Source organism: Lygodium microphyllum, chromosome 13, assembly GCF_053477565.2.
Source record: "Lygodium microphyllum isolate KBCC chromosome 13, Lygodium_microphyllum_v1.1.10, whole genome shotgun sequence".
Classification (NCBI taxonomy): domain Eukaryota; kingdom Viridiplantae; phylum Streptophyta; class Polypodiopsida; order Schizaeales; family Lygodiaceae; genus Lygodium; species Lygodium microphyllum.
In genome coordinates this window covers 5,842,154-5,867,726 of record NC_141147.1, presented here as the reverse complement: position 1 = coordinate 5,867,726, position 25,573 = coordinate 5,842,154, and the positions used below count along the sequence as shown (strand labels likewise).

General features: G+C 43.8%; 1 protein-coding gene across 2 annotated transcripts in view; it reads left to right on the top strand.

Moving 5' to 3' along the window:
- Nucleotides 1–25,573, top strand: part of PSAT1 (phospholipid sterol acyl transferase 1) — a 259,587-nt gene that overhangs the window by 197,192 nt on the left and 36,822 nt on the right. For both annotated transcript variants that reach the window (XM_087690727.1, XM_087690728.1), the window contains exons 12-13: nt 20,254–20,422; nt 20,540–20,644. In XM_087690727.1, coding sequence (XP_087546853.1) covers nt 20,254–20,422; nt 20,540–20,644 — 274 coding nt within the window. The remainder of the gene's footprint in view (nt 1–20,253; nt 20,423–20,539; nt 20,645–25,573) is intronic.

The window sequence follows — 25,573 nt, the reverse complement described above, 5'->3', positions numbered from 1 at the left end:
CATAGCATCCTTCAACAGTGGCCAATAAACCGCCGGGCAATTTTCCACTTCTACCCATACAGGGCATTCCCGTTGCAGCAGACGCTGAAAATCTGCCATTGGACGCCATGGAACCACATGAACCAACCGGCGTTCAAAAAATAAAGGCAGTTTAGACAGGAGAGCAGCACGGTGCGTCTCTGATTTCAACAGAACCTCAAAAAACCCCCGGGAGCCAACAAAAATCTCTTCAACACATTCCCCTTGGAGCAGACTGTGCAGCCACTGGCGAAAACGGGAAAGCAGGGGGATTCGACCAGTGAAGAAAAGTATCACAGCGCGATCATAAAATACTGAAAAGGAGCGTAGGACAGTTTTTGGGTCGACGGCGGCGTCTAGACCATCGTCAGGCGCTGAGTCGGAAAAGGCTTCCTGATTATGTTGAACGTAATCGCCAAGCAACGTGTTGGCAAATTCCAGCAAATGCTCCCAGTCAACATCCTGGGAGTCCACAGGATCTGAAGCAACCTGAGCATATGAACGATCTTGAGGAACACCTATCTCTTCCGGAGTATGCTTGGTACGTTTACCCGCAGGCTGAATGTCGGGACCAGGGGGCATCTCTTCGTTGCACGGAACCATGTCCTCAGGTTCCTCGGCATCAAAATCCGGGCCAAGTGCTGCCACTGTTTGGTCTATGAAATCCAGATCCAAACCAGCCATCGTATGACAATTTGATCGTATGACAATTTGATCTCTCTCTCTCTCTCTCTCTTTTTTGAACAGATCAGTGGGCACTCTGGCCGAGACGCTGTCTCTCTGACAGCCAACGGGCGTGGGGCTTCACAAAAGCTGGACGCCTCAGGAGAAGACGACACGCACAGGCAGGCTGAGCTGCAAACAGCAGCACAGACGAAGGCAGCGGGGCGACTGGTGACGTGGCAGCGCGATGGGGCAGGGGACAGGACGGGACAGGCGGCAGGACACGGGACAGAAGGCGGAACAGGAGACGACGGCTCTTGCTCTGACGTCTAGGGTTTTCGCTGACGACGCAGGACAGGGCGTGAACAGGGTGCGAAGGCGGGCGGAACTGCAGGCGTCGGCGGTGCAGACAGGGCACGAACGACAGACGGGCTGAGGCGGAACGTCAGGCAACGACGGTGCTGACGCGCGCGAGAGGTGACGACAAGCGGGTCGTCAGTCTTCGACGGCACAGGGCTACGCGACGGCAGGGCGTGCAGTACCAGGCGACGGCAGGGCGACAGGAAACGGCGGCACCATTCGCGACGGCATCAGCTCTCTCTCTCTCTCTCTCTCCGGATCTCTCTCTCTCTCTCTCTCTCTCTCTCTCTTTTCGTAAAAGGTAATTGTATTAATTACGAAAAAAAGGTACAAGTTTACATGATTACAAGATACACGATGGCTCTAAGCCATCGAGTTACAAAAGTCATGGCAAAGACGCAGAGGAAATTGCCATATACCAGGGAAGTAAGTCCTCCCGAGGGAGTAAGTCAGAGTGCCGAATGAGATCTAACTGCCAATGCAAGAGACCTCTAAGCCTCGCAATATGTGCCGGAACATTAGAGGCCGAATCAAAAAGACAGGCATTCCGAGTGGTCCAATTGTGCCAACAGCCCCAGTATCTAAGAAAGTGAAACAGGATCTTCATATGCGACTGCGCCGGTGTGGGGTATTTGGGCCGTACAAAAACGCAATGAAAAGGGATTAGGGAGAAACCAACCACTGCTCGCCAAACCGCTGATAAGAGTGACCATATATTCTTAGCGAGAGGGCAAGAAATAAATCGATGACGGGCCGATTCCACATTGGTGGTGCAAAAGAAACAATTGCCGCTAGAGATTCGACGCTTGGAAAGGGCGGAAGCAAGAGGAAGACCACCAATCATCAGCCTCCAAAGAAAGACCTTGCATTTGAAAGGTGTCTTGTTCAACCAGCCCTCCATGACAGTTGCCTTCCACCATGACTGAGATTTACGCAATCCCCATACAGTATTAGCTTTAGTAAGCAGCCATTGATGATCTTTAATCAGAAGACCGCAAAATCATAAAGGTATCATCAGCCAAAGATTGGCTAATGAAGTGCTGCCCCAAAGGAAGAGACAATCCTGCCAGCTGAGCAGAAGCCGCCATTGAGGATAACATTGAAAGGACCAGGTGAGTCGCCAGGGCAAAGAAGAGAGGACTCAAAGGGCAACCCTGTCTGACCGAGCGTGCAAGGACAAATGGCTCTGTAACCCCACCATTGAGCATAACTCTTAAAGAAGCCGCAGCACTAATGGTGTAGATCGATCGGGACATCCGGGTACCAAAACCCATAGCAGACATGAGATCTGCAATGAAAGACTAGTCCACATAGTCAAAAGCCTTTTCCAAGTCCAATTGAATCAATACCACTTCCTGACTGGAGTGCCGCGCATAGTCTATAGCCATTTGCACATTTAAGATATTATGCAGAATGTTGCGGCCCTTAATGAAACCATATTGGAGAGGATGCAGAAAAGCTGGAAGGTGCTTGTGAAGCCGATTCGCCAACACTTTGGAGAAGATTTTATACATCCAGCCCATCAAAGAAATTGGTCTCCAGTGTTACAGCATTGACGGCGAAGGGACCTTTGGAATCAGTTTGATAAGGCCTTCTTTCCATGAAGAAGGCATGACCCCCGTTTCCCAAACCTGCTGAAACATAACCGCCAATGGCTTCACCAGCTGCGTGGCCGAGTTCTCAAAGAATTCATTAGTGAGACCATCCCAACCAGGACTTTTATCCTGAGGCAGGTGTAACAAAACATCCATAACCTCCTCCTCGCAAATATCCGCCTCCAAAGTGGCTTGCATATCACGTGGAACCTGCTGGCGGACCAGATGATAGAAGACCGAGCGGGCATGCGTAACCTGGCTAGAAGGCGAGGGAGAAGAACCAAGAAGTTCCATAAAACAATTTCTGCACATATTGACAATGGTTTGCGGATCAGTGACCATGCGACCTTCTGAATCCTGGAGTCTAGTCATATTTTTGCGAGCAGGTGAAGCATGCAAGGCGCGAAAGAACTTATGAGACTGGCATGCACTATCTTGCAATGTGTCAGTCAAGTTATGCAGCTTGGCCTGCTGATAAGATTTCAACTGAAACACTTGAATAAGATGGGCCAAACGCATCTCCAGTGACAGCAGAAAATCATCATCTGGGGTATCCACGAGCAACGAACGGACCAAAGCCAGTAAGTCCTCTGCTGCATGTCGACGTCGCTGACAAAGAGAGGCATGATGGATCCCATACTGCCGAGCAACCCGCTGCGCATTAGAGAGCAGCCGTGCAAATGAAGCCAAGCCCTCAGATGCGGAGTCCAATAAGAACCTCTCAATCAATTGCTGCATATAGCCCTGAAAAATTGGATGCTTCAAATAAGAGGAGTTGAAACGTAAAGGGAGCCTATGCAGCAACTGCATAAAAGGTGTAATAGGTTGTGCCCGCATCTCAAGCTGGAGGGGGAAATGGTCCGACAATGCATATTGCTGCAAGACCTTCATTTCCAGCATCTCGGGAAGAAAATCATCCCTCTGCATGATATACATTCGTCCAACTGCTACCAAGTAGTTGCATATTGTGCGGAATGAAAAGTAAACCCTGAAAAAGAAGGGTGAAGCCACGACCAAAGATCTTGCTTAAGTACGCGCAAAGCAAAGGAATTCCACACCCGGCTTTCCGGCGCATCCATTACGGAATGCCTTGAAGTGGACTGAGAAGAGTCAACACACATATTGAAATCTCCCATCAAAAACCCCCTTCGGCCAAGTGACATGGAGCCCTGCAAAGTCGACAAAAGATCCCGTCGGGATGTGGGATCATTCGGAGCATAGAGGCCCAGCAACCATAAAATCTCTCCTTCAAATAAGGCTTCGATTACTAGAAAGCGGCCTTGCACATCATTTTTAACAAGAACAGGCTGGTATTTCTCATGGACAATCATCAGCACGCCTGAATAGTCCGTACCATGTGTCCCTGCATAAAACAGACGGAATCCATGACAATCCACAACTTTTCCTGCTTCTCCGTGACTTTTGTGTTCAACTTGACACAATACATCCCACTGGTTCTCATGCAAGACAGTCCACATGGCATGTTGCTTATGGCGAGAGCAAATGCCTCGCACATTCCACGTGGCTATCTTCATATATCTCCGACATCTACATCTATCACAAATCCATTTAATCTCGATTTCATTCCAGCCTATTATTCCACTACCACATGGTTTCAGCCTCCATTAAGTGCACCGCATGTTGCCTATCACCTAGAATCACATATGTTTTCATTCACCACATTGGGAGATTCTTCAAACTTAGGCAGAGTCGTTAGGATCTGATCTCTTCATCAGCTGAGTGCTAATGTTTCACCTTTTTTCTCACACACTTTCGTGATTATTGCAACCTAGGTATTCCCCCAGTCTCTCTCGACTATGGATCAGTTGGTGCCAAAGTTTACCTCAATGCCGTTACCTAGTGGACCCTTTGGTAATTATGTTGTGTCCCAACTGACATTTGGATAGGGCTTACATGTCCCAGTGCCTCCACTTCCACTGGCACCTTATGGAAACATGCATGTTCGAGTGTCTTCGCATCAATTAGTACTCATTGTACACTTATTTCCTATTTTTGCCTACCCATCTCTTTCCCCTCCTCCTCCTTATCAAAGATCTCCACCAACACCAGCACCATCTTATCCTCCATATCCGTCTTACCCCACATTCGTGACAACTCATGGTTCTATCTCATCTTCCGCCAAGCATGCATTTTATGACAAGACTTGTTTTAACGGGTCAAACTTTACAACTTGGTCGAACTTGATGAGACATGACCTTGACTCATAGAACTTATGGGATATTTTGCAAGGGTTGAAACCCCCAACCTATCTCGTGCTTGTTTCATACGAGGTTGTCTGCTCGTAGAAGGCTACGAATGCCTCTGCTATTGTCAAGTTGATGCAAGTTTTATTGTTTGAATTTCATTCTGAGCTTCAGCATTTTTTGACTTAGCATTAGAGCGATGAGCACATTTGACTGATTGTTGTGTGGCTCGGGATAGGATCCATCGAATAAATCTTGACCATGAGCTTCAGAACTTCAAAATCTTTGATTGGGATGACCTAACAGTGAAGTTGACTGAGTATCGTCTCCTTGCCGAATTCTCCACTACAGGGACTCCTAAGTCCTTTGACGATTAGGTCACATTGTTTCTTAACAAGCTATCGCATAAATACTTCAATTTTGTGCAGCAAGTGGTTTCTCTGTCCAATTTACCAACATTCTATGAATTTGAGCATCAGCTATTGTGTTATGCTCGGCTATTCAATCAATTTTATTTGAGTTATCCCTAAGAGGGGCACTCTTGTTGCTCATTCTCAAAAGGGGCAGCAAGGGACGGGTAAGCAAAGTCAAACTTCAAATCAAAATCAAAATCAAAATCAAAATCAAGCAAGGAAATTACAAGAAAACTCCTAGTCTTAACTCAAACCTAGGTGGTAGAATGTATCTAACAACAATAGGTATTGTCAACATTGTCAAAATGTTGGCCATTTTGACGAGGAGTGTTGATCAGAGGCAAGAGGCACAACACCAAAACCCAAGTCATAGATTCCGGCCCCTCAGCCAAGCAACCCCTATCAGGGGAGGCAGGGTGAATGCAAGGGGCAGTGGAAAGGTCAGACTTACACTGCCACCGCTCAGCCATCTCAGTCTCCAACGTTCTGAACTCCAAAGGGCTTTTTTGATTGGTTTGCTGAGGCCCAAATCGTCTTCGGAGAGACATCCCATGCGAGTCTCATCCACATCTGTGAGTTGTCTTCGGACGAGATTACCGTAGAGGCCTACTTATCACAGTTGAGTGTATTAGCATCTGTTTGGATTGTGAACAGTGGAGTTACACATCACATGACTCCTGTAGAGGATGTCTTCCGTACTTGAGTCACTGCAGTCGGGTGGGTCCCCGTAGAGAATAACTCCTCCATCAAGATCCAGGCTCAAGGTTATGTCAGTTTTGCTACTGACAATGATCCGGATTTTGCATCATTGCACAATGTATACCATGTCCCTGAGCTTGGGGTAAAGTTGGTATCTATTCAGTAGATTCGTCGTTTGGGGCGAGGATTTTTCTTTACAATGACTACAGTCAAGGTCCTTGACTCTCAGACTTGTTTTGGTGATTGCTTGCGGTGAGGCATAGCCTAATGGTCTATACCACATGACCTATTTTCTTATTGAGTTGACAGTCGAGGCCTCTGTTTTACGTAGCTTCTAGGCAATAGCCACATCTCATGAGTCTACGAACAACGAGCATTTTTAGCATTTTTGCCTAGGGCATCTTGGCTATGAATCTCTTTATGAGTTGTCTCGCCGTGAGATGATTGAGGGCCTTCCTCGCCTGAAGCTAGCTCAAGATGGCTGTAGAGCACGTCAGCTCGGGAAGCAACACCATATCCCATTTGCTTAGCAGTGTACACAGAGAGCTGAGGCGCCTCTTAGATTGATTCACGTTGATCTTTGTTGGCCCACATCAACTGCTGCCTTGAACGGCGTGTTCTACTTTTTTTTTATAGTAGTTGATCATTCAAGATGCATGTGGATATACTTCCCAAGCATAAGTTTGATTATTTCACATATTTCTCTGCTTGGGTTCTACTGGTTCATAACCAAATAGGTTGTCATGTTGGTTGCATGAGGAGTAATAGCAGTGGTGAGTTCATCTCCCATGAGATTTTCGAGTTTCTACAGCACCATGGCATCTCTTGCTAGCTCACCTCTACCAACGCCCCCTCTTTGAATGGAGTCATAGAGCATTAGAACAAGACAGTGATGGAAATGGCATGCTCTATGTTGTTCGTAGCAGAGCTTCCTGAGCGTCTTTGGGTTGAGGCTGCTAACACTGCGGTGTACATCCTCAAACGGTACCCAATTGCAGCTTTTCCTTAGAAGACCTCGTACGAGGCATTCTTTGGCTCTAGGCCTATGATATCCCACTTCAGCGACTTCGTGTGTCGTGCATACACACACATGCTAATGATAAAATAGAAAAGCTCACTCCTGGACCTAATCTCCTTGCTGTTGTAGGGAAACTTCTTTGGTTAATTTATACTAGGTGAGACTAAGCTTACTCAGTCAACATTCTTAGTCAGTATTTCACAACACCTAGCATATTACATTGGATTGTATGTCTTCATGTGTTGCATTATTTACGGTATACCTATTCTTATGGCCTCACTTATGGTTCTGGTTTATGTTTGCAGAGATACATCGATTCTGATTAGGCAGGAGATCTTGACACCTGACGTTCCCATGGCGGTTAGCTCTTCATCTTGGGCATGGCTCCCATTTCTTGGTCTAGCTGTAGGCAAGGGACAATGGTGGCTTCTACAACCAAGGCTGAGTATAGAACTCTCTTCAATGGCACCACCGAGGCCATCTACACGAAGAGCTTATTGGCGGTGCTTCACTTCCCTTATAACTCTCCCACCATTGTTTATTGCGACAATCAAACTGCCATTGCCCTTGCAGGCAATCCGATCATCACACCACGGGCACGTCATGTAGGAGTCCACTTCCACTTTTCTAGAGAGCAAGTTGAGCTAGACACTCTCTGCCTAGAGTTTATGCCTTTATCAGACAATTTTGTAGACATTTTGATGAAAGCGGCTAACCGGCCGGTTCTTCAGTATCTTTTTCCAAAAATTGGCTTGGGTATACCCTCCGCTACGTCTTCAGATTAACGGGGAGAGGGTGCTTCCCTCTTGCTTTCCCTTGGAGTTTGAGAGGGGGTGGCCACTTCTCTTGATAGTGACAGTGATGATGCTTCATTCATTTATTCTTTTGTATTGTACCTATGGACATTTGTAACTTTATCCGTAGTGTCAGGATGATATGATTGTAAAAGGGCACTTAGGCAAGTAAACAATTCCCCTATGAGGGCATTGTCCAAGTAGCTTCCTTGCATTGCATTTTACATTTTGCATGATATCTTGTATCTCCCTTTGCATTACCCCAGGCATTGGTATTCTGTTCATGTAGACATGTATCTATGCGCAATTATCCCTTTTCGGTCTTTTGGAGTAGTCGTCTCTGGATCCACCATATTCGTAGCATTGGACATGGCAGTTTCCAAGGTACTTCTCCCTAGCTTGCTTGCTTCACATCTTTACTATATTTATATTACCCACACGTTAGCCACTTTCATTTTTCACCGACACCCAGTAATGGTAGGGCTAGTATGCTTGTTTTGTGAAGGTCTTGGTTCTAACCATCCTTATCACTCTCGTTTTGGGCACGGATACTCGATAGGACAAAAACTAATTTGAAACTGTCACTTAATGTTAAATCTATCAAAACTACAAAGCCCTCCAAAAAACAAGAAAAAAAAAGAAAAAACTCTATAGCTGATTCCATCCAACTTTGCGATTTGGTAGGCCATTGGACAGATAATGTGCGCCCTTTGTCCAATGCCCATGCCTTGGCCTCTTTGGGGTGATCACTTGGGCTCTCTTGGTAAGATAACCATCATCTCTGTAGTCTTAGTAGGCCACTGTGCGGCCAACGCGCACCCTTTGTCTAATGCTTTAGTTGCTTTGGGGTGGTATGCATGGGGTACAAGATAACGAAGAAAAAAAATGGGGGCTTGGTTGGCCTACTTCTCCTGGCACCGTTGTGGGCCTAAGAGGGGGTGTTGAGGTAAAAATACATTAGCTTCGTCTAAACAGTCCCAAAACATGCTTAATTAAGGAAGAAACCTTGTTTATTTAAAAAGAAATGTGTTGATAGAGAGTTTTTGTATCCCATAAGCACAAACCCACTTGGGGGCCCCCAATGTTCTATAAAGAGAAAGGCTTTTCTCCATTCAGTCTTAATCTCGTTTTTGCAGATTTTAGGTATTTCAGCTTGCTACCAACACACAGGCCACGGAGGATATCACGGTCCAAGCTGGCCATTGCTGTCTACAATAGTCTGGCACCTATTTCTAGCCTATCAACACAATAGTCTAGCGTCTATTTTCTCTCTCCTACAGCTAGCGTTTTTTGTCTTTCTCTCTCCTTCCCTACGATCTGTAGCAGATTCAGCCGTCCTTGGTTGCGCTTGCTCGTGTTCGACATCCGGAGGCTGCCTTGCTGCGATTTGGGATCCATTCAGAGAACGACACACTCTCCAGCTCATTACCTCTGCCCTAATCCTTGAGATACAATAGTTTAAGGTACAATATTCATGCACTATATAGTGTGTTTGCTACATGAGCATTGTAGATTCAATAGTGATATCATTTCATTCATTCTTTGTGTTCATTGGCTCTGAGTTACCCAAACCCTAACTATATTCTTCTATCAGTCGATGCTTTGTCATACAGTGTTATTTGTGTTTTTGTGTTGGGGTATTTCTTTATATATTACTATAGCAAATGCTACCACTACAATAGCGTCACTACACCCACCATCCATGAGTTAGAGGTGTCATAGCAGACGAGACAGTCACACTGCATAGAGCACAGCCCCTACCAGTCCCTAGCTATGCCCGATATCCTTACCTTTGGAAAATTCCATCATTGCTGGCTATCAAAGACCAGTAGCTCTCCTTAGTGAACTCCATGTCTTTGACAACTCTATGATAGATATTCTTTCCTTGAAGAGAGAACATTGCTTCTAAAGAGTCATATTTATTAGCATGGATCCTACAGGTTAGTTGAAGGATCATTGAGAGATCATTTTGTATATGATGGAAGCCTATACTTGCAGTAGTCATAGTTAGTCATTTTTATTTTCATTTTCATTGTTGTTCTCCAATCAAGTTGACATGGCCAAAGTACTCATTTATTTGTCTGGTAGGCCATTTTGGCTTTTTGGAGTTGTAATTGTATCTTTGTGTGTTTCTTCATCTATCCGTCTCTCCCAAACCGATAGCCATTAGAAAAAATTAGGAAAGTATAATTGTGATCCAGCAACCGAGAGCCTTCAATTAAAGGCTTGTTATATAGCCTTGCAAGCCCTATATGGTTCATTGGGCATATCGTATCCTCATTTAGGTCGAGTTTGATCAGGTTGACAATCACAAGGATGAGTCTTCATGTTTGATTGCCACTAATCAATTGATCTCTAACCTAAACCGATCAGTGAGGGGTTTAAACTTAGTGGATAACATGCGGTCTTGACAATTCGGTTACGATATTAATGAATACGATATTGATCATGATGGACAATTTGTTTACTTATCATGCTAGCCATATTGATAAGAACGGTAATGATCATGACGATGACAATCATGATGATGATGAGCACTCAAATGATGATGTAGACAAGGTGAAAGACGATGACGATAAGGAGCTCATGCAATTTCGGTGGACTGTAGTATACCTTTGCGATGACAAGCCGGAGGATGATGACTTTGAAGTTTAATTGGGGGACTGGAATTTGACGGTGACTGTTTCATTCGAGTAACTTCTTGAAATGTTTCAAATTTTACCTTTAGGTAATCTACTTAGCCTCATTCACACAGAGCATTAAATTTTATTTCATTTGTGTGTGAAACATTACACCTACGTGAGCATGCTGGTGGGTGAGGAGTTCATGTAGCAGCAGGGGTGTGATTATATGGTGCCCCCCTCCAACATCGATAAGGGGTGGTTTGAGTGGTTTGTAGATTTATGTGAGTTGGGACTCTAGTAGCTCTCATCCCCTACCTCCTGATGATGACATCCTTGTCTTACCTACACAACTATTGCTTATGGAGCCATCATTTGATAATGATGGTAACCTCATCAGTGAGGATATGTACGAGAGTGTCTCAGCATCCAATTTTGAGGAGTCACCTTCAGACTCTCTTAATGAGCACTTAGATGGTCTTGATGATGATGATGATGATGATGATGATGATAATGATGATGATGATGTCCCACTCTAGGCCTCTCTCTTTGTTGGATGACTGTATCCACTCCTACCTATTATCTATCCATGTATGTTGTTGTACTGCATGTTGCACATGCAACCTCCGGTGCCTAGCATATGCCAAATTTAGATCACAACCTCATGTATTCATCTTGTTTTCTAATGGCATTACTTTTTTTACTTTAAACATATGTTCCATCATTTATAGCTTAGAAAAAATTCAAGTTTCTTTTTTCGGTACTAATGTCAGACGATACATTATAAAATCTTAAGGTATCATTTAGTACTATATTTGATCATACCATATCGTATTGTACCTTTTGTATGTGACAAATGTGGCTTTGATCCTGCTCATCTGTATCCTCCTCCCTGGCCTAGGAGCGCAGCCAAAGAATGGGCTATCAAGGAATGGATCTTTCCATAACACTTCTAGATCCCACTGTAATGTTTGCAGGGGCCTCCTCTAATACACCCAATACCTCAATTCGTGAATATGGATGCAATCATAGGTATGCTAAAATGAATGTGATCCAAATGGAGGTCATCACTATATCTCAAATGGATCAATTGAGCTTTGATAAGCCCAATTCATCCATTTGTGAATATATATGCAAATTGAATATTTGGCCTTGTGTTGCATAAATAAATGAGACATCCAATTGCTGGAGCATGTATATCGATGTTAAACAAATCACTGTCATCATGTAAAGACAACTTGAGTGCAATTTCCATCAGTGTGCAAACTGGCTTACAATCCTGGAAGCCAAACCTCTGAAGGAGTCTACCAATATATCTAGACTATGTCAATCCAATGCCTCTAGCATCGTGAATGAACTCAATGCCCAAATAGTAATGCAAAGGCCCTAAGTCAGACATTTCAAAGGTTTGCCGCAAATCTTTCTTGAATGATGAAATTTGATTAGTATGTGTCCCTATGAGCGGAAAATCATCTACATAAAGACATATGACCAGTAAGGATCCCCCCTTTTTGCATACGTAAAGAGTAGACTCTGATGAGTTGTTAATGAACCCTTGGCTAAGTACAAAAGCATCAATTTTTGCATACCAAGCTCATGGGGCTTGTTTCAAACCATACAAAGCCTTTTTCAGCTTGCATACCAAGTGTTCGGATCCCTCAACACAAAACCAATGGGCTGCTGTATATACACTTCTTCTTGAAGTTCCCCATGTCAAAATAGTCTTAATATCAAGTTGGTACATAGTGATGTAGGAGCAAATGTTTCCACATAGTCAATGCCTTTCTTTTGCACATAGCCTTTGGCCATATGCCTGGCTTTATACTTACCAATGGATCCATCCGCATTTCTTTTCAACTTATAGACCCACTTTGTACCCATGGCTTTCTTTCCAACAAGCAATGTCACTAGATCCCATGTTTGATTCTTTATGATAGAATCAAATTCAGCTTGCATTGCTTCCATCCAATGCACACTTTGTTGTGCATCCTCAAAACATTCAGGCTCCTCATCATCAAGTAACAAACTCCATTGTATTAACATGATCATGTAGACAGGCTTGTCTTCTAGTATGACCAGCAGAAGGAGCATCCAAATGACTATCTTTCATAGTCTGCAAGTACCATCTAGGCATTTGCCTAGCTTCTTGATTGTGGACAAGCTCGTGCAAAATGTCAAATTCAGCATCTTGCTGAATATTCAGATCAGCCATAGGCTGATTCTCTGCATTGTTCAATGGAGCAGCTGGCTGAACATTGTGTTCATTTACTAAAAATCCACCTGTATTGCCAAAAGAAATGGGCAGCAACCCTTTAGATACATCATTTGTAGGGTGATATGTATCAAAACCAGCAAGAGATAATTGTGATTTTTCATCAAAAACCATGTCCCTACCGACAAAGACTTACTTGGAAACAGGATCATACATTCTATATCCTTTGCTCTCATTGGTGTATCCTACAAAAATGCATTTAACAGCCTTGTTGTCCAACTTCTTTTTTAGTACCTTGGGAATATGAGCATAGAAACACCACTGTCAATGAATCAAGTGCTAGCATCCTCAGTAGAGCTAAATGCTCTATCAACCCAAGAAGAGTCCAGTGTAAAAATAGTAGTCACAGTCTACAACAAAAAACGCGGACTCAGCAAGCAGTAGAAGGTGCATCAGAATTAGACATCCTTGACTACTTCTCCTTGGCAATGCGTTTTTTACATTCTGTGATGTAATGACATGGTTTCTTACAATAGTGGAACCTGCCCTTCTTGGCTTGCGTCCCCCCCCTCTTTCTTGTTGCTCTGTGAAGTACTTGAACTTCGAGAACTCTGCGGAGCATTTTTTGAGTGCCTGCCCTTGCCTTTTTGCCTCGCCCTAAAAGCCTATTCAAAGGCTATTGTATCCATCCCATTGTTCTTCCTTGTTTGCTCTTCTTCTAGGGGCAAACTAACCAACTGAAGAAAGGTAGATGGATGCGGAGAAATTCTCATGGTGAGATTTAGGGCCGTATGAAAGGCCAAATGAGATGGTGGCAAAGAATTCAAAGTAGTAGAGATCAACTGTGTATCCAAATAATACTCATATACATTCATTAATTGCTCACGCAAGTCTTGAATATTTTTAAGATGATCATGCATGGAATCACTTTCATCCATCTTCACATTCTCAAGGTCTTTTGTGAAGAAAGAGATGTGTGTCTCAATTTTTCTGGCAAACATTTGCTTTAGTGTAAGCCATGCTTCACGTGAGAAGCTGCAGATCGTATGTGTGGGATTATAGACTGTTGAACTGCCAATGCAATCAGTGACAATGTTTGAGCATCCCATGTGTCCCAAGCCTTTTGTGTTGCTGATCTCTTGGAAAGTGGCTAAGCTGGAGCGAGCCTTTGACATGTCCTCCTGTAGGAGGTGTTGCAGGAGCCACAACTCCAAGACTGGACTTCCTCACCACTAACATAATCCCAAAGATTTTTCACAATCCGCATATTCTTTATCATGAAAGACCATAGAGAATAATTATTGCCATCCAATCTATCCTCCTTGGATACATATGTGAATACATCACTCTGTCCCTGATTGGCCATAGCAAATGCCATTGTTTCAAAGAGTGCAAAACCAAGAGCTGAAGCTGGAACAGCCTAGAAATCTGAAAATTTCCTGAAATTACAACGTGCACCACGCTGTAATTGACAAATTTGTGTCACACTTTGTCAAAACTCTCCAATGTACACACTATCCAATGCACAAACTATGCTGAGGAATACCATCAATGCAAAAGCCCTGGAATTTTGTTGTCCAAAATGCACAATTTCAGTCTATTTCAAACTGAACCTGTAGTACATGTGCTTCTGCACTAAACTAAGAAGCCCCTTTCTAAAATTCAAATTTTGAATTAAAAATGGATAAATGTCTTTGTTACCTTATGTGTTGGCAGCCTATGGGGGTGACTGCCTGGAGGAGCGGCAAGATGGCGCATGCAGCTACACTATAGGTAGCACAGGCTGTCAGTGGTGGTGCAAGACCAAGGTGTAGGTGGTCAGGCAAGTTGGAGCAGGTGTCAACAGCACTGGCTGCTGGCTGGCTGCTGGCAGAATGCAGGGGCTGCTCGTCGGGACATAGCCGGCACTGGTGGCTTGAGCTGACCTAGTTGGGAGGGGCTAAAGCTAAGCTAAATCCTTGCTCTCAGACCAAATGTGAGATGTGGAAGATTGAAGCTCAACTGAGAGTACACAATTGACAACAAAGAGAGCGAGAGAGTGAAGACACGGCACAACTCCCAATGTGATTGCCAAAAGAGTAATGAAAATACACACGATAAGTGCCCAAACTGTGTGACATAAGTACATAAAATAAAAGATAATATAATTGGGGGGAAAAACCTTTCATAAGGAGAGGAAAAAGTGCCCTAGTGTCCCATCGCAGATCACCAACACTCCTCTGTGAGCATAGACGTGAGTCAAACCCAATAGAAACATCATGTTAAGAGCTCTTTTCCATACCTCCTATGCCCTTGGGCAATCCCATATGTAGTGCCTTTGTGTCTCCTCTCATACTGTTGACGTTTAGAGCAAGGGATAGGGTTTCTTTCATAGCCAAGCCATCTACCAATTCCTAAACTCTTGTGTGCTAGTAACCAAAGGAGGGCTGTCGTCCAATTTGCTGCAAAAGTCTGCAAGGGAAAGCTATGATATACCTTGGGTAGTGAGCTGCAATTGGCATCCCTCTGATCCTACTCATCCCCAGCCTAGTGGTATACCCAAAGAAGGGTATATTCCGAAGTGTCTATGCAAATGGATCTCTCCATACCCATTCCCAAGGATCCCATTGAAGTCTTTGCAATGAGCTCCTCCTACATACCCAATGTCTCCATCCATCTAACATAAAAGTTTGAGGCCCTTTTCTTTCCTTTTTTAGCCCCGTCTTGAGACCAATCGTTTTTCCCTCTAGCGGCTTTTTGTGTGTATAGAGGCCATGAGTTCCTTCTTGATTGATGAATACATACATTTAAGTACCAAGCTTGTCATTCTTGATCATGATTAGCTTGTGCATATAGAGTTTGCATATGACATGGTAATTTCTCTAGATGGGAATGAGAGCAACTTTAGAGGTTTTGTTCTAGCAATGAAGATCTTTTGCCTAGTGATAGGTATCCTCATGTGACACAAGTCCCATGCATTTCGGGGTTATGTATGACACAACATTATTGAAGGACATATGAGAATCTCAAATGGATTCCTTGTGCAAGAGGGGTATCTTGGAGTGACATACTTCAAAGCACTAATTGGTCGCACCACTAACACACCACCACGCCCAAAATGGCCACTACATGCCCCCTCGATAAGTTATCGTATGGACAAAGTAAGCTAATTCCATCTTGCAGCGAAACAAAGGCACCGTCCAGATCATTTCCCCATTTGGCAATTTATCCAGTCATTCAATGGTCACCAAAGAAGACCCAAGAAGCATCAAACATCTCTAGGGAAATCCATGGAGCAATCTTTATGTAACAAGCATTGACTCCTAATGCAACATAAAAATAATCTAGGTAACCACCACCACGCTCCCCCCCCCCCCCCCCCCCTCGAACATTTATGCATGTGTCAATTGTCCTTGAGGTGTCTTTGAATAGAATGTCTTCTCTTTAAAAAAAGTGTTAGAATGGCCTCCTTAGTCGTACATTGTTTAGTTATATTAAATTCTTCTTTTGGGGCTGGCATCTCGGACCTTTTATTGCTCTAATGTTATCTTTGTGGCTGTACATTCTTGCTCTCCATTGTAGCAGGGCCTGTTTTGCGCCTTACAAGTTAAGCTCTACCAATTAGCACTTCGGCAAGACTTGTTGGGTGCATCAGTTGGTTGAACACCTATGTTGACGTGGCATGTGTGTGTAAGTCCAGGCTCTTGCCCATTCAATACTTTGTTAGTCCTTGTCATTGGTAGGGTCATCGAGGAGGAACCAATGTGATCAAGCTCCGTTGCTCATTCAACTTGTGAGCTATGCTAGCTACACATAGGAAAATACCAATGCCGCTCTTACCCGTTGTCTCAGCTAATAGGAAAGGAGATGCCTGTCGTTGTGGCATTCGAGTGTGTCTCTTATCTTTGGGAATAAAAAATTTAATGTTTTGTGTGGGCCTCTTAGGGTGATGGGAAGGAGGGGAAAATAGATGCCAAGGCAAATGAGGCCATTCAGATAGGAGTCCCATCTTTGATCATGAAGAATAGGTAGTGGTACCCTCCAAGTGTGAAGAAAATAATGTTTGCCTATTGTGCGAGTCAACATAAAGCTGCTCCCAAAGCCTTCTCTAAGAATAGACAATGAAAATCTAGAGCTCTAAGGTGGAGAGTTCTCTCCAGGACTCTCTCCAACTACGTGCAACAGGCCTTCCATATGGCATCCTACAAAAACAACCTTTTAGATCTCTCAATGGGACATTCGAGGCTCTCAAACATGTTGATTGAACATTTGGCTTACATAACCTAGAAACAATGTTGTGCATCTCAACAAGGCTTGCTACTAGTGATCTTTGATGCAATAAAGACAAGCTGGTCCGATCAATGTGCAGCCTCTCCACTAAGGCAATGGACGACTAGAGAATCTTCTAGTAGGTAAGGGAGCCCCTAGGACTACTTTCATCACTTGAATGATTTATAAGAATGTTGGCTTGTGCTTCTGTAAAATAAAAATGACAATCCATGGTCCACCTCGCTGGAGCTAGCTAAAGTTCTTGCCAAATGGTCAGGTTCCAAGGACTGGGTGCTCTACTAAAGTGGAGGCTGTTCATTTGACATTCTAGGAAACCAAAATTCATACTCTTGACCACATTATGGATTTGGGGAACAAGTTCCTATTCAACAAAGTTGAAGACAAAGAGGACAATGAGCACTGAGCTGTTGGGCCAGCAGTGACACTTTGCTTGCAGATTCAGAGAGTGACAACCCCTCTCCATTGCTGACATAAGTGTACAGGAGGAGAGTAATTGCTCTCTTCTCCAACATGGACCCCTAGGAGCCAAGCTTCTATGTATGTCTCATTGGTGTTGTAAAATCTGGCTGCCTCATGCCAGTATATAGGCCAGTATAATCATGAACCACATGTTCCATGTTCTGCAATGTGAAATGCCTGAAACGGTGTAATCTTTGATTGAAATGTGAAATGCCTTAAATGAAACACGACTTTGAAATGGGGAAAAATGATTTTTCTTACTGTTTTTAAGGGCTTTTGAACATAATTAATGGAGGATGCCATTATAATACATGTTGTCTAATTAAAGAGGGCACATTTGCCTTGTGTGGAAACCTTTTAAACCATCAATAGTGATGATATGCTATCAGCTAGCACTAAAACCTTTGAGATAAGATAATGATTAAGACTCAATCTCACCCAGTAGATACAGTACCAAGAAAACGATGAAACGCAAAATAATCCCATATGCTAGAAGAAGCTAATCCTTGATGCCAATACTTGGTATCTACTCTACCTCAGTGTGTGCATGTCTTGCCCATTCCTAGCTCATACGTAACAGTTTCCTGTGTACGAAACCTTTATGATATCGCTCATTCTTGGAACTCCTAGCTAGATTTACTATTGCCAGTCATGAACATATATTGCTCATGCAAGCTGCTACTTGATGAGGAGCTCTAGTGCACCCATGTTTAGCCACTATAGCATGTGCTCTCACGCTTCTTGAACTAAGGGCTGGAGTGTTTTGTATGGATCTCGCAGGCATAGTTCTGCCCTTTCCAAAGTCCTCATAGCTGGACTTTGCTATCCTTATGATTTACATAAGATTCTCAGTTCAAAAGGCATGGGTCTAGAAGTCTCTCCTTTAGAAAGGCTTCCAACGATGTGGGCCTTGCCTTGTTGGAAACCCATGTTGAGTTTGACCTTAACCACAGCTCCTACCAGTTTTGCCTACTCCTTCCTTTGCAATCTCACAATGACTCTGCAAAGTGATGGTGTAGGGGTCCCGTGAGATGCTAGGAGGAGATTGATAGAAAACTAGTTATTTGGGATGAGTAGCTTAGGGAAAACAGGGCTTGCAGCTTGGTCAGTGCTAGCACATTCAATGGACCACTTGAGAGCTTGCTGTATCAGTTTCATTAGGAACAGCTACCATTTCACAAATGAAGAAGTTTTGGACCCTCCTGTTGCAGGTATTGGGAGCCACGACATGAGGGTGACAAGGGTGATAGCCCACAAGTGAGATTAATGATACTATCCTAGAGGTATGTCTTGCCCCTCATTGGCAACCTCTTGTGAGTGCATGCAGAATTAAGGCGATTTAGCTGACCCTTTTTGGAGCTATTGTTCAAGTGGTCGACTTGTTCTGCAAGCCCACCAACAAGGCACTTTCCTTGTAATTCAGCAGGGTGGCAGGTTGCTGTTGGATAGGGAGAAAAGGGAAGGGCCATCCCAAATCTCCATAGTGAAGGATGCATGTTGTGGGGCTGAGAGAGAAGTCTTACACATTGAATCCTTGCATTGGCATTATGGCAAGAGATGCTTGGGTAGCGGTTGTGGATGTGAGGAGGCTGAGTCCTAAATGAGCTGGATTGGTGAAATTTGCCCCTAGGATTGAACTTGCACATGGGGCACCCCACAATCTGTAGCCATAACATAGACCATAAAAGAAAAGGACATCAGACTTGCCTCCCAGCTGTAGAGCCAAACGAACTCACCCCTGAGCCTGGGAATCAGCAACCTGCAGGGTGGTCACGACCATGTCCCAAGAGCTGGCGTTCCATACCACTGGCGCACACTGTCCCAGTGTGTGGCTGTGTCAGCCAACGGGTCTAAAGTCCAAGAGTGGTGATCAGACAATGACATGCACAATAGGTCCTTAAGTCTTATTAACAGGAATTAGCTGCCCTAACCCCTGAAGTGCCCCTGGTGCATTCATATTATGTCATTTTATGGCCATTTTGACCAATGCTACTGGCGCCCACCCAGATATCCAAGATTGTAACACAAGGATGTAACAATCAGAACCCAACATGATACAAGTAGTGTGGCATGTTTTAATGATGGGTGGGCTCCATCCCACCTTTTGTTGGCAGTGGTTGGTGAAGCATAGCATTACCAAGCCTTGATGATGTGTTTGTGGGATGGTTCACTATTGAGGGAGCTCTCTTTGTTCCTTTGGTTGGTCGAGCATGGCAGGCTCGCAGTTGGGAATTGGCTGGCATAGATGTGGGGATGGGATATGTTAATACTACGGTGGACAATACTTGGAGACATAAGACTGCCATGAGGGGCCTTTCATCTATGTGATGTAGCTCTTTTATGCTCTAACTATGCTTTTGAGCCCTTGTACTTCCATGCTTTACTTTAAATTACATAAGAATTTGAACAGAGATCATCTATGCTCTTCATGGTGTATGGGAGAGGTTGCATGGTGATTCTTGGTGCTAAGGTGTCTAGGTTGACTTTGAGTGCAGAAGTTTCTCTCGATATATGGGATTCAAGCACATTCTTATAGAGGAATCACATATGATCTGGAACTATGTACCAGATTGGCCTCACACAATCCTTGTATTAGACACTCCCCTGAGAGAGAACAGTTTGGAGATTCTACCTTTTGTTTTATTGTTGTCCGAAGCAGTGAGCTTTTTGGTCTTAAGAAGAGCATCTCAGCTGGCCTTTTGCACTTGTATTGTATTTGACCTTTGTTTCTCTGATTGGGATGATTACTTGTAGATTTAACTCTTCTTGGTAAAACGGTATTAGAATATCAATATCAACAGCATTTGGAGTATGTTTGGATTTATTAAAGATTAAAAAACTTGAGTTCGACATGCCTAGAAAGGTTGATTTATTAATGTATATCAGGAAAACCACAATCGTAAGTCTTTGGGAAATTGACTCTTGCAGCGTGCCTACAGTGCCACTGAAGTTCAGGTGGCTTATGATGTAAAACACAAAGATGGACATGATATCATACCGAACATGACACGTGATAGCAATGTCAAGTACATGACCTTCTTTGAAGATAGTGCCAGCATACCCAACAAGCGCACTGCTGTTTGGGAAATAGACAAAGGTTTCTTCTTATTGATGTGCACAAATGTTCTTCAAAAAACTAATAACTATTCAGATCATTGGGGATTTAGACCAAGTGATGGCTGCAAAATTAAGCTCTTACAAAATCTGAATGCAGTTGATCATAGAAATATTGTACGGCTTCCTGTTTTGCTTCGTGAGCTGTGGCTGGAGACATCACATGGATTTCATCCAGAAGCAAAACGTAATTTTGTTTCAAAAGGTAATATCTTTCTCAATGTGTATGTATAAAAAATGGTTTCAAATTACACACCTGGTTTGAGTTGCTTTCCTAATTCTGCTTGTTATGCATGTGCCATGCTCAATCAAGAAGTCAACATCACCCCTGTTAGTTTGGTTAAGTTCCTGAAAGCCAATTTCAGTTAATACAGCTACCTATATTGACATCTGTCTTCATACTTGGTTCCTGTCTGCCATCAGCTTCCAAGCTGATTTCTGAGAGGTCGCACTATTTCCATGCACAAAAAATTTTTAATACCCACTTCAATTTTCCCTATTCAGTTTTGAAACTCTATTTATATATGAAGAAAAACTATTATGTTAGGGTGATGAGAGGAAACATAAAATACTGAAACCTGTTTAGCTTTCATGATTTGCTCAATACATCCATTTTTCATAACTAATGCCATATTCACAGCAAATAGAATGCCCCAAGAATTGAGCTGTGTCCTACATCTGTTAAACTCTAGGAACTTCAACTACCCCTTCGAAGGGTTCCTTGTTTCCTACAGATGCAGGCTTTGGAACTTCAATGTCTGGAGTAAGGCTTTAGTATGTTCACAACAAGCTACATGTTGAGAATCCAAATCTCATGTTTGGCTTGCAGAGGATAGAACTCCTAAAGCTTTCTATGATCATATCAGTAATAATCCCAACAATCCTAAAAGAGGTTCTTCATCTTTTGGATCAAGAAGTGGCCCAGGTGTACATATATTTGAGTCTTATTGAGTACAGAGACATGCACCATATTTGGCTACTATAGAGCTGCACCAAGTGGAAAACTTCATGAGAAATTCCTCTATCATGCCAATGCCTATTTCTGGACTATGAAGCTGGCATGGGTACTGCTGACTTTTCAGACACTGGCACTGCAATATATTTGGCTAACTTTTTTGGTGCTGCTTTCAGGGTAGCAATGGATTTTCTATTAGATGTGGGATATTACTACAGATTATTACCACCTCTCATTTGCAAGAAGTCAAGGCACCTCACTGTAGTAGTTGCGCGATGCCTTGATCTTGTTTTACAATAGTGGTATATGTGACTTTCAGTCTAGGATATTAGGCACATTTTCCATTGTTGGAAGCGCAGAGTGTGTTTTATCATGTCATTATTGGGTATCTTGCAGCTTTCGTCGTATAAACACACAATAGAGTGGATGGAGATTGTATGTGGGTATTAACACCCCTTTACACCTACCAACATTTAATAAGGGTCAAGGGTGTGTACTTTAGCCGGTACAAGGCCCTAACTTGTATTCTAAATATGCAAGCTTTATCAATCTATCTTGCACAATCTCTTTTTGTTTTTTTTTCAGCAGAATTCTTTTACAGTGTTAGCTGATTTTCTAGATGAAGGTGTCCTTGACATTCTAGCAGACAAGGTTAAATCGAGGCAAGCGGTGCCTCGTTCCTGATTTCTTTTTTGAAGATATATGAAGATAGCCACATGAAATGAGCGAGGCATTTGTTCTCGCCATAAGCAACATGCCATGTGGACTGTCTTGCATGAGAATTAGTGGGATGTCTTGTGTGCGGTTGAGCACAAGAGCCACGGTGAAGCAGGAAAAGTTGTGGATTGCCATGGGTTTCGCTTGTTTTATGCAGAAACACATGCTATGCACTATTCTAGCGTGCTTATGATTGTCCATGAGAAATACCAGCCTGTTCTTATTAAAAATGATGTACAGGGCCGCTTTGTGGTAATCGAAGTTTTATTTGAAGGAGAGATCTTATGTTGCTGGGCCTCTATGCTCCGAATGACCCTTCATCTCGACGGGATCTTTGGAAGACTTTGCAGAGCTCCATGTCACGTGGCAAAAGGGGTTTTTTAATGGGGGATTTCAATATGTGTGTTGACTCTTCTCAGTCCACTTTAGGGCATTCGGTGATGGATGCTCCGGAAAGCCGCGTGTGGAATGCCTTTGCTCTTGAGGTACTTAAGCAAGATCTGTGGTCTTGGCTCCACCCTTCTTCTACAGGGTTTACTTTTCATTCCGCACAATATGCAACTACATGGTCGCGGCTGGACCGAATGTATATCATGCAGGATGATGATTTTCTTCCTGAGATGCTGGAAATGAAAGTCTTGCAGCAATATGCCTTGTCGGACCATTTCCCTCTCTAGCTTGAGATTCTTGCACAACCCATTGCACCTTTTATGCAGTTGCTGGATAGACTGCCTTTACGTTTCAACTCGTCTTATTTGAAGCATCCAATCTTTCAGGGCTATATGCAGCAATTGATTGAGAGGTTTTTAGTGGACTTCGCCTCTGAGGGCTCGGCTTCCTTTGAACGACTGCTCTCTAATGTGCAGCGGGTTGCTCAGCAGTATGGGATCCATCATGCCTCTATTTGTCGGAGGCGTCGACACGCAGCGGAGGACTTACTGGCTTTGGTTCGTTCACTGCTGGTGGACTCCCCAGGTGATGAATTTCTGCTGTCTCTGGCGCAACGTGTAGCTGGTCTTATTAAAGAATTTCAGTTGAAATCTTATCAGTAGGCCAAACTGCACAACTTGACTGGCAATTTGCAAGATAGTGCTTGTCAGACTCATAAGTTCTTTCGCGCCTTGCATGCTTCTCCGGCTCGAGAAAATATGACTAGACTCCAGGATTCAGAAGGTCAAATGGTTACTGATCCGCAGACCATTGTCAATATGTGCAGGAATTATTTTCTGGATCTTCTTGGTTCTTCTCCGTCGCCTTCTGACGAGGTTATGCATGCACGCTTTGTCTTCTATGATTTGGTCCGCCATCAGGTTCCACTTGATATGCAAACTACTTTGGAGGCAGATATTTGTGAGAAGGAGGTTATGGATGTTTTGTTACACCTGCCTAAGGATAAAAGTCCTGGTTGGGATGGTCTCACCAATGAATTCTTTGAAAGCTCGGCTACCCAACTGGTGAAGCCATTGGTGGCTATGTTTCAGCAGGTTTGGGAAACAGGGGTCATGCCCTCCTCATGGAAAGAAGGCCTTATCAAACTGCTTCCAAAGGTTCCTTCACCGTCAATGTTGCAACATTGGAGACCAATTTCTTTGATGGGTTCGATGTATAAAATCTTTTCCAAAGTGCTGGCGAATCGGCTCCACAAGCACCTTCCAGCTATTGTGCATCCTCTTCAATATGGTTTCATTAAGGGCCGCAACATTCTGCATAATATCTTAAATGTACAAATGGCTATTGACTATGCCAGACACTCTAGTCAGGAAGTGGTATTGATTCAATTGGACCTGTTCTTGTCAAAAATGATGTGCAGGGCCGCTTTGTGGTCATCGAAGTCTTATTTGAAGGAGAGATTTTATGGTTGCTGAGCCTCTATGCTCCGAATGATCCCGCATCCCGACGGGATCTTTGGTCGACTTTGCAGGGCTCCATGTCACTTGACCGAAGGGGGTTTTTGATGGGAGATTTCAATATGTGTGTTGACTCTTCTCAGTCCACTTCAGGACATTCGGTAATGGATACGCCGGAAAGCCGGGTGTGGAATTCTTTTGCTTTGCGCGTGCTTAAGCAAGATCTTTGGTCGTGGCTTCACCCTTCTTTTTCAGGCTTTACTTTTCATTCCGCACAATATGCAACTACTTGGTCGCGGTTGGACCAAATGTATATCATGCAAGGGGATGCTTTTCTGCCCGAGATGCTGGAAATGAAGGTCTTGCAGCAATATGCGTTGTCGGACCATTTCCCCCTCTAGCTTGAGATGCGGGCACAATCTATTGCACCTTTTATCCAGTTGCTGGATAGGCTTCCTTTACGTTTCGACTCCTCTTATTTAAAGCATCCCATTTTTCAGGGCTATATGCAGCAATTGATTGAGAGGTTCTTATTGGACTTTGCCTCTGACGGCCTGGCTGCATTTGCCCGGCTGCTCTCTAATGTGCAGCGGATTGCTCGCCAGTATGGGATTCATCATGCCTCTCTTTCCCGGTGACGTCGACATGCAGCAGAGGACTTACTGGCTTTGGTCCGTTCCTTGCTCGTGGATTCCCCAGATGATGATTTTCTGCTGTCACTGGAGAGGCGTTTGGCCCATCTTATTCAAGTCTTTCAGTTGAAATCTTATCAGCAGACCAAGCTGCATAACTTGACTGACACATTGCAAGATAGTGCCTGCCGGTCTCATAAGTTCTTTCGCGCCTTGCATGCTTCTCCGGCTCGCGAAAATATGACTCGACTCCAGGATTCGGAAGGTCGCATGGTCACTGATCCGCAGACCATTGTCACCACTATGTGCAGAAATTATTTTATGGAACTTCTTGGTTCTTCTCCCTCGCCTTCTAGCCAGGTTACGCATGCCCGCTCGGTCTTCTATCATCTGGTCCGCCAGCAGGTTCCACTTGATATGCAAGCCACTTTGGAGGCCGATATTTGCGAGGAGGAGGTTATGGATGTTTTGTTGCACCTGCCAAAGGATAAAAGTCCTGGTTGGGATGGTCTCACTAATGAATTCTTTGAGAACTCGGCCACACAGTTGGTGAAGCCATTGGCGGTCATGTGTCAACAGGTTTGGGAAATAGGGGTCATGCCTTCCTCATGGAAACACGGCCTTATCAAACTGATTCCCAAGGTCCCTTTGCCGTCAAAGCTGCAACATTGGAGACCAATTTCTTTGATGGGCTCGATGTATAAAATCTTCTCCAAAGTGCTAGAGAATCGGCTTCACAAGCACCTTCCAGCTATTGTGCATCCTCTCCAATACGGTTTCATCAAGGGCCGCAACATTCTGCATAATATCTTGAATGTGCAAATGGCTATTGACTATGCACGGCACTCCAGTCAGGAAGTGATATTGATTCAATTGGACTTGGAAAAGGCGTTTGACTATGTGGACTGGTCTTTCATTGCAGATCTCATGTTTGCTATGGGCTTTGGTACCCGGATGTCCCGATTGATCTACACCATTAGTGC